A 13932-nucleotide genomic window follows, 5' to 3' on the forward strand; every position below is an offset into this window, starting at 1 on the left:
GATTGTTGATGAGTGAATATAGCTGAATGTGTAGGAATGTTTGGGCATGTGTGTGCCTTTGGTAAGGCAATGTGTGGGCCATTAGAAAGAGCACTAGTGCAATTAAGTTCGACCACGCTAATATTCGTTTGAGAGACATGAAGGTGAGGCAAAAAACAAGGTAATTCTCAGTGCTGCCATACCTTTTATAAATCACATTTTCTCACTGTCATACTAATGACCAATTGGCACTGGGCAATTAGAGCAAGCAGTGAGGATTTTGTTGAATTCTACCCATTTTTAATATAAAATTTAAATACTCCTTACAATTTGTCACGACACAGAGATGTCTTAAGGTAAATGTGCCTCAGTCTGTAACAGATGGTACACAATTTTTTAATGACATGCAATAAGTGTATATATATATATATATATATATATATATATATATATATATATATATATATATATATATATTCTCTTTTAGATCTATAATTATCCCATACTCTCCTGAAACAGATCCCTGGAACCAGAGAGACTATCTTTATCAGCAAACTTCAAACAACCAAATGAAGAACAGTTTTTTTTCTTAAACTGATGTCACTTGTGAGGAATTGCTCATTCTGAAGTACTTTAGAACACAGACATATTAATGGAAGGTAACCATTTGCAATGTTGGGACCCTGCTATAATGAGTCCCAAAACACACAGACTGAATGTCCAACAAAATGGAATTGCATATATCAGGTCCAAGATGGCTATTTCTTGGGATATTCCCTTTTCTACAAGGTATAGCAATCTTGGAGTGAATATTTATAACTCTGGGGAGTAGTTTAATGGAGAATGCCAATATTTGATATTCACTGTTCTCCTGCAGTTTTGTCCATTTTTTTGGGGTGTTGACACTTGGCATTAGGAGTGCCGACATTTCAATAATGAGCCTTAACAGAAACTATGTATAGAAAAAACAGGAAGGCTGTAAAGATCTGTTTTTCACTGAAATTTACAGTAACGGCTTCCAAGTCCATTCACACAGGGTTGCCGTTTCAAGGCTAGCTCATAAAACAAGTTCAGCAGCAGTAAAATTGGGCAGTACAACTAAGTGTTGCGTGGACATTAAGTTTTGCAGAAAAGCTTGGCATAATCAGCAAGCTGGCTGATTTGTGTTCTCCTTCTGTTATAAGCACCCACTATTTGTACTGTGTTACTTTTTTAAATTTTTTTGATAAACAAGTATGACAGTACAGATAGTCAAAATGAGGTATAAATAAACGGTATACTCTGCAGATATGGATTACAGTCTTCTAAATTATAACCATTTAATGTGCAACCTTAAAGGGATTACATCAGCATCCTATGCTTCTAGAAGAGGCCTGAGAACACAGTTCATACTATGCCATTCTCAGGCAGAATTATATTAGCATTTTCTGTGGCTGTCTTGTTAAAAAAATGCCGTAGTCTTGATCCTCCAAAAGCTTAAAGATAAAAACTCAGTTCTGATGTTAGCCTACTACCCCGTACTAACAAGTGTACCACGTGTAACCATGTATTGTGTTCAGCTTAAGTTTTACAACACTGTCACACTGCTGCCTGATATGAAATGTATATATAAGCTGGCATCTGGTTTCATAAATGCATTCTGTATTAGGCAGTACCTCCATACCATTTTGAAAATAATGTGTACACTGTGCACACACATATATATATAAATAATATGCCAGACATAGTCAACCTTAAACCTACAAGAACTTCAAACTGGCATGCAGCTGAGGTATAAAGGAAACAACTGACACTCAATGCAGTGACTCAGGTCTCAGTACACTGACAAAAACGCAGCAATGAAACTGAAAGTGACATTATTTTATTAGAACTGTCACATTTTTAAACAGTACCCGTTCAGAGTTAATGTGTCCTCTTTAAATTAATACATCTGTAATCAATGAAAATCAGCTTTTTTTAGAAATGTAGTTTCATATTTTGAAACAACAGTATATACATATTTAGCAATGATTAAACTGTTTGCTGTATTAAAGATCTGAGTATTACAAACTAGTTAACATTAGTTCATAATAGAGTGAGAAACTAGAAATAATTTATGAAGGGAAAATGCAGCAAAAACGGAACAGTATTCAGGAACTATAAATATATTATTGCAAATTGCTTATATTCAAATTTTCAACCACCAAGATTTATTTCAAAAATGTAGTGCAGTCACAATTATACAGATTCCATAGTATCAAAAAATATTCTGAAGGCAGTAAAGTTGGTCATTTTATTAGCTAACAGTCAAGAACACCTTGTAAGCCCAGATGTACTCAGTGCAATATTTGTAGTAAGGAATGTTAAGACTTCATTAAGGGATTTCTTTTTCAGAAACTTAACAGTGAATTATCCCTGAGCAAGTACTTGAGCTCTGCACTGCTCTCTTAGTTTGTTGATTGTCGCTCTGGACAGAGTACCAGGCTCTGTAAATAAGCTCTGAAAGAAGAGGAGACAAAAATGTAGTGCCTTTGCCTGCTGTATATTGAGTCAGCATTAATGACTAGGATTACAGACATCTTTATTACTCTGTTTTGCATTTTCAAAGTAAATCACTGAAAATATACACACTACCTGGTTTTGCTTATGAATGCCAAAAAATAATGTAAAAAACATTGATAATACATATACACACAATGGGAATTTTGATGTCCTCAACTACCAAAAGTTAATAACTAGCTATATCCTATAGTAAATACTGTAATGCAGATCCAGCTGCCCTATTTCACATACGATACTTACGGAAGAACTGAACAGTTTTAAGTTGGTTTTGGGTTGCTGATTCCAACTACATGTAGTGGAATCTGCAATACATACAAGTGCTCTATAGAACACACAAACACCTTCAGCTTTATTTGGTTATTATACTCAGTATCAAATACACAGTAAGTGTTAATGACAGTGAACATGAATGGCACAATAAAAGGTGATCAATTGGGAATCAGTAAAAGCATGAATAAATTAAAAAAAATGCAAGGGAGCTACTAAAGCAGCTCAGAGTGGTGCACTCCCTATGCCAACAATAGAATTAATTCCACATATGTGGGGTCTGATAAACAAATGAGCAGACTCCTAGTGTTTCTATCTATGCATACAGATCTACTGACATCTTCAAGCAAATACAGTACAAAATCCTAGGACATCAGTGGGAAAACAAAAAAAACATGTACTTACCATAACAGAGCCCATATACTTCTGCTAACAAAGAATAACTGCACATTTAAAACTTTTCCATGCTCAAACTCCCATGATGCTCTGCACTTTATTGTCTCACCAGATCAGGAGTGAGCACACCAACATTAACAGGTACTATCTCACACTCTACACAGCACCTCTTCAGGCATTCCTTCAAAGATCCAACCATGTCCCCTTTGGTCAGGGAAGGGGAAGGTGGCAGGGTATGTTGACGTAGGAGGATGTGAATCAGAAATCTCAATCATTATAGCTAGTACATACATTTCTCATCTTACAGGTGACTTTAGATACTTTTTAGACCCAGTTTGGTAGCTGCATATTAGAAAAAGTCTGATCACCTTCTGTAATGCTTTTACATTTTGTCCAAATAAAAATACAACTGACTAAAGTTATCCAAACAATGTAATAAGTATTCCCATTGGTCAGCATTAAGGAAATCACAGGCAAATTAATTGACTGGCTTATATTTACTTCTGTTACTACTTTAGGCATAAAAGATGGGTTATTCCATAGTGACACACTATCTTTGTAAAATACAGGATAAGCAAACTTGAAAGATGATGCCTGTAGTTCTGAAACTCTTGCTGAAGGGGCAGCTACCAAAAATAAATTTTCCATGTCCAGAATTTTGCCATCACCAGGGCAGAGTTGAAATTAATTTATCCAGCATGCCATTAAGATCCCATGGAGGAAAAGACTCCTTTAGTGGGGGTCTGAGCAAGAATCTCACTCTTAAAAAGGCCTCACAAACTTTCAAATTAACTAAGGTAGTGTGGTTTAGCCCCGGTGTAAAACAGATATCTCTGCAAAATGCACTTTTGTATAGTATCTCAGTCCTTTAACAAAAATTTGTGATAAATATTTTAATATTGCAGGAACTGAGTTGAAGAAGGGATACCATCACTGAGAAGTTGCCTATAGGAAGAATTTTGTCCAATTAGTTCATTATGTTAATCTTGTTGAAGGCTTCTGGGCATAACCCAGGTATAGACCACCCAAGGACAGTAAACCAGGATAAACCATGCAGTTAAAGGAAGTGATGGTCCAAGTGAGGCTTGTCACTTTCAAGTTTTCTTCAGAAATTTTGAAGCAAAGGGAAATATGTAGAAAAGACTAAAACAAGTAGTAGATTTTTTTTTACAGTTTGAAAAGTTGACAATGTTTCCTTCTTGTGTCTGTGCAATACATAATAAGAGTGAAAGAAACTCTGCTGTGCCCAACAAATATAAATGCAGAAAGGAGGGGAAAAGGACAGTTGTGTAAGTTGAAATTACCATTACAGTAGATGTTTGAATGATCACTGCTGCAGTAGCCTTAGCTACATGGGTCATATCCTGCCAAGGGTATAACAGCTGGACAGCTTCCATAGCTTCAGGGCACCTTCTACATGCCCAAACTGTCATGCAGCTTGAGTTGAGCTGATTAAAGACAAGTTTGGCCACAAAGCCCTTCAGAGCTCAAATACAGCAAGCATTAAGTTCTTTAACATAAAATTAAGATGCCGAGGAGAGGCCACTGGTTTTCTTGGAGGCCTCTCATGCAAAACCACTTTCTAGAACATTTTGACATGACACTGCACTGAAAAAGGAGGATCCATGGGTAGATATGCTGAAATGGCCTATAAATAAACCTTGATACAGGAATAAGAAAGGCCACAGGATATTAACTCATACAAATATTGTAAAACCAGAGAACAACTATCCCGGAATGGGTGCTGGTTATGTTGTTAGCACCAACTAGAAAACCCTTTCCATTTGCTAATATATGATTTTCTAGTAGCAGGCTTTCTTCCCTCCATTAGCGCGTCCTGCACATCCTCAGAAAACAGGTGCCTAAAAGGAACTAAGACCCTATCATCCAGGCAGACAGCTGAAGATGACTGACGGTGAAGTATCAAACACCCTTGTTCTTGTGTGAGTAGATACAGTCTGTGAGGAAGCCTGTGGTAATTGCCTCTGGCCTTTTCCAAAAGAAGGGAGAACCATGGTTGCCGAAGCCAGAAGGGAGTCAAAAGTGATCTTGCAGGAGTCCTTCTGAAACTTCAGAAGTTCCATGGATATTACTGGAAAAGGTGGAAAAGCATACAGGAAAATTCCTGTCCAAGGAAAAGAAAAGGCTCCTGTCCTTCCAGTCCTTTTTGCATGGATTCTTGGAATAGAAATTTGCCAGATGATTGTTCAAACAGGAGACAATGAGGTCTGCTTGAGGAACTCCCCACAGATGGTTCAAATCTTGGAAGACCCCCTGCTGTGAAGCTGTATCCCAAGCCATAGCTAGTTTGCAAAGGGAGTGCAACCTGTTCCCCCTCCTCCGCTTGCTGATGTACCATGTGATTGTGCTTTTGTCTTCAGCCATTTGAAGAAGTCCCAGAGGCTACAAATGGCTCAGAGAGTGTTGTGCCTTGATCAGGGAAAGCACCTGCTTGACATGTATGTGCTTGCATCTGTCCTTAAGTCCCACATTCCCTGTACTTTTATCCCTCCTGAAACTGCTCCTCAAGCAAAGTCCAAAGTGTACATAGAAATTGACCACTTTGGAGCAGTGAGGAAGAAGGGGAAACCTGGACTTCAGTATATCTGTTGACTCCGCCAAGAGTTCTCTGCTAACAAATCCAAAAACTGAGATTTGAAAAGATAAAGGGTATTGATGTTGGGACCAAAGACATTTCAGATACCACTGCAGTAATCTCATGTGAAATCTTGCAAGGGGTATCACTAGAATCATAGATGCCATGAGACCAAAAATCCTAAGGTATTCCCTTGTAGTGACTGACATCTTAGTGGAAAACCTTAGAAAGAGATCTAACTAAAAATCTATTTTTTTTTACATGGAAGAAAAGCTCTTTGAACTGAGGTGTCTACTTGACATCCCAAGAACACAATCCTGCGTGATGGAGTTAAGAAAGATTTTGAACGTACTCCTTGAAATACAGCTTCTGTAAGAGATCTCTCAGCTGAGAGAGAGAGAGATCCCCGACACTATGGAAAAGACTCCGCAAAGATGAGCAAATCATCTAAATATAGAAAAATATGGATACCTTGCAGCCTGCAATGAGCTATAACTGAAGATATACATTTTGTGAATTTGGTGTAGTGAATAGTCCAAAGGGTAAGGCAGAGCAATGATAATGTGATCCAGAAACACCAAACCTTATGAAATGTCTGAGGTCTGCATGAATAAGGATACGGTGATAAGCATCTTTTAAGTCTAGTGTTACCATGAAACCTGAAAGAGGAAAATTGTGAAGTGACAACATTTTGAACTTGGGCACTATCAGAAACAGATTTAGGAAAGAGCGATCCAGCAAGATATAACCCATACTGCAGCAGCGATCAATATGATGAACATCAGATTTTACTAAATGGATACTATGACATTTTGCTTGACCCTCAATAATGATGGGGAAGCAAGACACAACATTTTACAATAATTGTAGAAATATAACAATTGGCATTGAATGCAAAGCATCAGATGACATTTTCAGCTCAAGTACATACAACATGCATTTTGTTTCTTTTATTTACTCAGTAGACAGTAACACAAAGTACAACAGCTGTATATATTAATGTGGACAAGAGTGGGAAAATGATTTACTAAATGGATGGCATGATATTTTGTATCACCCTTTATGAAAATAGGGAAGCAAGACACAACATTTAAAAAAAATTAGAAATACATTTGGCAATGAATGCAAAATATCAGATGACATTTTAGCTTGTCAAGTGCATATAATGTTTATTTTATTTCTTGTACTTGCTCAATAGACAGTAAAAGTGAAAATACAACTTCTGTGCACAATGCATATTAATGCAGACAAAAGCAGGAAACAGGTTTTATCAACTTGAACTGTGACACTGCTTTGTACTTTATGAAGATGTGGAGTACATAGTTGGGGTGACTGGGGGAGTGGGATCATAAGTATTCTGGAATGGATGTCATTCGATTACTTTTTAACTTAACCAGCTGCATACAATATTCATTTCCCTTAAGTGAATGCAGCAAACAGTAATGGTAAAAGTAGTGCTGCTGTATGCAATAGATACATATGCAGATGGAGATAAGTAACAGATTTCAGTTGGAACAGTGGCATTTTTCTTTGCAGCTTACTATGATGGGGATGTCAGACAATTTTAAAATTGCTGTAGAAAAACAACATATAACACTGTACTGAAGAACATAAAAAAAAAACAAGACAGCAACTGACAGTAAAAGGCAAGTAGTAGGATCATAGGAGGTTACTAGGCTAATGGCCCTGGGGCCCTTACAAGCCTAGCCAAGAGTTTATCCCCAAAAAGAAACCTCAGTCAGCACTTGTCACCCCTGCCAATGAGGGACACAGATGGGACCCCTGGGACAAATTTGTGGTTACCCATCCACTCATCAAAGTTGCACTTGAAGAGGGTCAGTGAGGTACTCTGACATGTATGGGAAGTTTAGTCCAGAGAAGGAGCAGCCTCTGGGAGGCAAACCTGACTCTCCAACAGTTTTTTTTATGTCACATATTAGACTCAGGCCTTTCAAGCAGGTAATGCACAAGAAGTTAGACTTGCAGATATGGAGCATCTCTAGTAGAGCAGGGTCCAAGACTGCTTTGTAGGTGAGACACTGATCACCTCTGAGCAATCAGTATGATACCAAATAGAGTGGACGTGATTTGAGCCTGTCCACATAGGACAGGATTTTGGAGGCCATGGATTCTCTTCTTGAGGTATTTCTGTGGACTTTCCAGTTGGTGCAGATGTTTGGAGAGGTACATACTAAATGGGGTGTTATACTCAATTATTGGTGTAATGAGGGAAGAGTATAGAGAGGTAATAACCTCCTTTCTTCTGGATGCAATCAGTTTACTTATGAGATGAACCAAGTAACAGGCTTTTCTGACCACTGCCGCTACATGATGGTTGAATGTGAGATTGTTATCAACAATTTCAGAGTTTTACCAGAAAGACTCATCCAGACTCTGCTACACTTTGCTGTGAAGGAAAGGTTAGTTTGCTTTTATTTTTTGTATTTTGTATTACTTTATTGCCTTTCTATATTTGAATACTGTGGTTTGTTTTCTTTACCTTGTGTTTTACTTACATTCTGCTTTAACAGCATATTAAAACTTCAAAAGAGACCACAGCTCTGTCTCTTCTGAGTCAGGCAGAATTTTTTCCCGCCCTCTCACCCAGTTACAGTTGTCTTGTTAAATACCGCTGTCTTTCTAGTTGCCTGCCTCTTATGTTAATCTGTCCATAGATCTCATTTCCTCTCTACTTTCACTGGCTTGTGTGAGTAATCACAAAATCATCATTTTTGAAATCACTCCCCTTCAACTATTTAAATTTATTGGCCACCCTACTGTATTCCATAGTACCAGAATACAAAAGTGACCACCCCTTTCAATTCATCTTGCTGTTTTGAAAATAGTAATTCTCCACTAAACCTTAACTTTTTAAACAGGTAAAACTTAAGTTACATACTTTCATATCTAACTTCTCTAGTGCACACTGCAGTGTGCATTTTTTTTCATCTTACCTTTAAGCATCCATGTGACTAGCATTTGCTCTAATACCTGCTGGAAAGCACTACGAAGCCTTAAACTGATACAATCACTCAACTCTCCTTGTTAATATGGAGAAATTAATAGTAGGCACTAAACAGCTTCCGGTGATTTCTCCTGTCCACCTGGTGAATCTGGGCATAGTAGGGCAATGCAGCAATTGCCTCATGTACACAGACAACCCTCTCCTTCTACCACCTAACACTACAACCTGTGAGAGATATGCACTTACATAGCCAAAATGGAAACACAGCTCTCTCCACCCAGGATTGTGCTAGACACTCAAGAGGAGAAGGTTAACACCCACACTACACCTCAAGCAACACACAGCCCTTCTAAACCCACACTACCAACACCCACATATAGCAACACTAAATCCACATATGCAGAGGCCCTTAACTGTAACCTGCCCAAGCAACAAGGACCTCTGAAGCTGAAATGCAAATAAATACCAATCACAACCAAAGTGTCACATAGTTCACAACACCAGTGTGCCACCCAGCAACAGCCCCTAAGGCAAGACAACATACATAACACTTTAGTCATAGGTGACTCTATAGTCCTGCACACTGATGTCCCACTCACCAGGTTGAACAAGGAGAAAATTACAGTCAGCTGCCTGTCGGGTGCCAGGATCCACCACATAACGCATGTACTCAAGTCACTCCACAACAAGTACAAATATGACTCTGTCATTGTCCACGTTGGAGTGAATGACTTGAGACATAAATTCCTGGACTACATGAAAAGAGACATGGAAGAGCTCTTGGATCATGTGGCCCAGGCAGATATGACCCTAGCCCTGAGTAGCATCCTGCCTTCGCCCAGAATTATACCACAATATAAGGACAAAATGATTGACTTCAACAATTGGCTAAGCTTCTGGTGTCATTCAAAGGGGATCCAGTATCTGTCTGCCTGGGAAGACATGATCAACAGACCACGATGCTTTGCCAGAGATTGTCTGCACCTGTTGCCCCTGAGATTCAGGTTACTGGCTAAGGCTCTTGCCACCCCTATAGTGCTTTTTTTAGGCAAAGTTCAAAGGACAAAACCACCACCGTAACAGGTACAAGCATGCAAAATCTGAAGGTAATGCTTCTCAATGCTAGAAGTCTAATCCTCAAAATGCACTCTCTTGAGGCACTCCTAAAAGTGGAGAACATCGATATCTGTGCAGTAACTGAGACCTGGTTCAAGGCTCCAGAGACCACCCATGCAATACCAGGCTACAACTCTTACCACACTTTTTGGCCACCAAACCAGGATTGAAACACTAAATGTATATGAGTGTCAATATTCACCAAGGATATTCACACCACCAGGCTAGTTGCATCTGAAATTCGTCTGAAATTCGCCAGGTGCAACTAACACTAGGCAAGACTGCAATCCAAATTGTAGCTTGCTACAGATCCCCCACCATACCCCAAGATTCTCGCTACACCTTTCTAAACATACTGAAAAATATTAAGATAAAACCAAACACCCTAATACTGGGTGATTTTAACTACCCTGCCATTAACTGGGAAAACTACTCGTGTACCAACACCTTTGCCCAACGGTTCTTTGAATTCATAAATTCCAACGCCCTGGATCAACTAATCCATAGTCCTGCCAGGGGCTCCAATATCCTAGACCTGGTCATTACCAACATGGGAAATTGATGCTCCACTCTTATGGTCACCCCCTCGTTAGTCAGGTCTGACCATAAGCTAATCATCCTTAACATCGACATCCCACCCTCACCCCCCAGTAAGGAAACCTCCATAAAAAACTTCTCCAAAGCCAACTTCATGCTACTCAAGTCAGAAGTGACAAACTTCACGACACCCATGCAAACGGGAACTGAAAGTTCAACTGCTGAATCCTACACTAAGGCGCTGTATGAGCACATCCACTCATGCATGAATCGTGCCATCCCAAATAGAACCAAGATGCTCTCATTCAAAAAAGGAGGCCAATCTGGTGGTCCCCTGCCATAAACAAACTTTACAACAAAAGGAATAAACTGTTGCAGAAAAGAGGAAAATCCCAGGATGCAAAAAACTCCCTTACCAGCCTCAGTAAGAAACTGAGATCCCTCATAAAAACCTCCAAAGCTAATTACAAAAATAAAATTGCCAAAGATAACCACAAGGCATTCTATAACTATGTCAAGAATCTAAATGACAATGCTCAGATCTGCTCTGAGCTAAAACAGAATGGCATTAAATATACTGATCCCAAGGATATTGCCAATATCCTGGCAGATTGATTCAGTGCCAACTTCACCCCCCCTCTCACCCCCTAAATGGCTCATCTCAATACTGGAAGATTGCCAAATTCCAGTAATAACGGCCACACAGGTAAAAAACGCACTCTCCAAAGCTAAGAATACAGCATCCATGGGACCAGATGACATCCCGAGCTGTGTACTGCATGAACTACAATATGAACTGGCACCTCACCTAAGTGTCATGTTTAATCATAGCCTCACCTTAGGTTTCATGCCCACTAAGTGGCGCAGAGCTACAGTTATCCCACTCCACAAGGGGGGATCCACCTTGGATCCTGGAAACTACCATCCCATCAGTCTGACGAGCCTTATCTGCAAGGCCATGGAATGTATTATCAAGGAACTTATAAACAAAGACATTGGCAACCTTCAAACACTGGACCTCGCTCAGTTTGGGTTCGTGAAGCGCCGATCTTGTCTCCTGAACCTGACTGACTTCTTCAAATCAGTCTCCAGAGCCATGGACGAGGGTAAGGTGGTCCACAGAGCCTATCTAGACCTTTCCAAGGCCTATGACACCATCCCCCACTCTGGAATCATAGATAAACTTCCTAAGCTGGGCATTAATCCCTACGTCACCCAATGGGTTGCTAACTGGCTTACTGATAGAACCCACATTGTAAAAGTAGCAGACTCCAAATCCGGCTCCAGACAAGTGGAGTACCTCAGAGTTCAGTCCTGGGGCCGCTATTGTTTGGTATCTACTTCTCTGAAGTACAGGCCAACACTAAGGGACTCTGGCTAACAAAGTTCACAGATGACTGCAAACTGGGAGCCATTATTGAATCCCCAAATGATGTGGATATTCTACAAAAAGGCCTTACAGAAACAGATGCTTGGTGCCAGAGCCATGGGCTCAAGCTCAATGCCAAGAAATGTATAGTTATCCCCTTTGGGAGAAAATATGTACCCGTGAATTACCATATAGGTGGCAGTACACTAAACACCGAAAGTGTGATGAGACTTACGGACACAGGTGGACAGTGGTCTCACCTTCGATAACCACATCACCACAACAGTCAGGAAATCCTTCTATGTGGCACACCTCATCACTAAGGGTTTTTCATTCAGAAAAAAGGAGGTCATTGTCCCACTGTCCTCATCCCTCATTAGACCCATTATAGAATACAACGCCCCATTTGGTATGTACCTCTCAAGACATCTGCAACAAACTGGAAAGGCCGCAGAAATACCTCACTAAAAGAATCACAGGCCTAAAGCAAATGCCCTACTCTGACTGCCTTAAAAAACTCCAGCTATACTCTGTTGCATATCATCTACTCAGAGGCGATCTCTGCTTAACATACAAGGCCATGTCAAACCCAGAGCTGTTGGACATACTACACTTAAATAAATCCCAATCCCTCAGAGCCACACGCTCCAGGGATCTAAACTTTGTCATCACAATAAACAAAACATGCTGGAGGGATAGGTTCCTGACCCAGAGACTCCCCAGATTCTGGAATAGATTGCCCATACATGTCAAGCAGAGTGCCTCTTTGGCCCTCTTCAAAAGGAACCTTGACGACTGGATGGGAGAAAGGAAATTCATCTCGGGGATCACGTCAGTTGCCCTGCTAGACAGGGGTCCAGGGAAGTAAATAGTGTGGGAAGAAATAGCCAGGGAATTGTTATGGCTACGCTTGTATAGGCCCTAGGGCTGATAGCCTAGTACCAACCTATGAACCTATAAGTACCCAGGTCTCTCACCACAGGTTGTGTGTTTAGGGGGTTGCTGTGGTAATCAGTAGGGGCCGTGTTTCTACTGAATGGTACTGTGACGCCCGTTCCCTGGCCCAGCAATTAAGGAGCCTCAATCCTCACCACTAACACCAGTGAGGGGTATCTCATATAGGAGGAAAAGATAACAAATACATACAGTAAAGTGCAATTTCCCTTAAGAGCACACAGAGATCACAGTCAGTCTGGGGCTGGTTGCTCCCTTGCTCTCCAGGTCCCCAGTAAGACTCCCCACTGGTACAGCTATAAGGTCCAGATCTCAGCCTAGTGGGCAAGCTAAAACCTCCAGCACCCTCTCTGTCCAACTAGTGCTTTGTGTCCCTGCCCAAGTAGCTGACATACACACGCACACACACACACACACACTCTTTGAGAAAAGTTTTTTATACAACCACAAAGACACTCCTGGGAAAGGCTGGCACAGGTTCTCCAGCTGTGCCCCTTTCACCCAGACTACACGGTAGTAATCATTGCCACCACCCAGCTAATACTTATTAGCTAGCCAAAGGCCCTTAAAAGAGTGTCCAATTATTACTGTGCAATATTATTATCCAACTGGTAAGTGCGACGAAACTGTCAAGGCTTATTATAGTGACTAGGTACAGGATCACTATATACATGCAATGTACTCTAGAGCTTAAATTATCTCTACACAAGACAGCCACAGTTGAAAGGATTTAAAAATATTTAATAACAAATAGTCAAAACACAACACAATACTTTTTACTACACAGTGCTAGTCAAGAGTTCAGAGATCACAGAGAAATACTTAAAATAACACAGCAGTAAAGTTCTGACATCACAGAAAAACACTAAGTCTAATATTTCTAGTTTCTAGCTATTTCTAAGAGAAAACACAAGACTAAGATAAACTTACATATAGAGCAAGACAGTGCTGATGAGTTGGATGGTCAAGACAAAAATGATTAATGCTCTCTGATTCTCTCTGTTTTTAAAATGACATTCCTGGTTCACATTACATCATTCTTCACACTTTCCTGGGTTCCCAGGCTAACAGAAACTACATTCACATTCTTCACCTCTGGGCAGAAACCAGAGCAATAAAGGACATTTATGCATGCAAATTCTGGCCATTAACTTTGGCCTTAAAACAATAGCAAGAATTCCTTCACCTAGACCAGCCGGAGCCGTGTTTACA

General features: G+C 40.2%; 1 protein-coding gene across 2 annotated transcripts in view; it reads right to left on the reverse strand.

Moving 5' to 3' along the window:
* Positions 1-1818: 1818 nt before the first annotated feature.
* Positions 1819-13932, reverse strand: part of GRTP1 (growth hormone regulated TBC protein 1) — a 1073346-nt gene continuing 1061232 nt past the window's right edge. For both annotated transcript variants that reach the window (XM_044071212.1, XM_044071211.1), the window contains one exon: positions 1819-2457. In XM_044071212.1, the coding sequence (XP_043927147.1) occupies positions 2368-2457 (90 nt within the window). In that variant the 3' untranslated portion in view covers positions 1819-2367. The remainder of the gene's footprint in view (positions 2458-13932) is intronic.

This window comes from Protopterus annectens, chromosome 5.part0, assembly GCF_019279795.1.
Source record: "Protopterus annectens isolate FY-2018-M chromosome 5.part0, PAN1.0, whole genome shotgun sequence".
Classification (NCBI taxonomy): Eukaryota; Metazoa; Chordata; order Ceratodontiformes; family Protopteridae; genus Protopterus; species Protopterus annectens.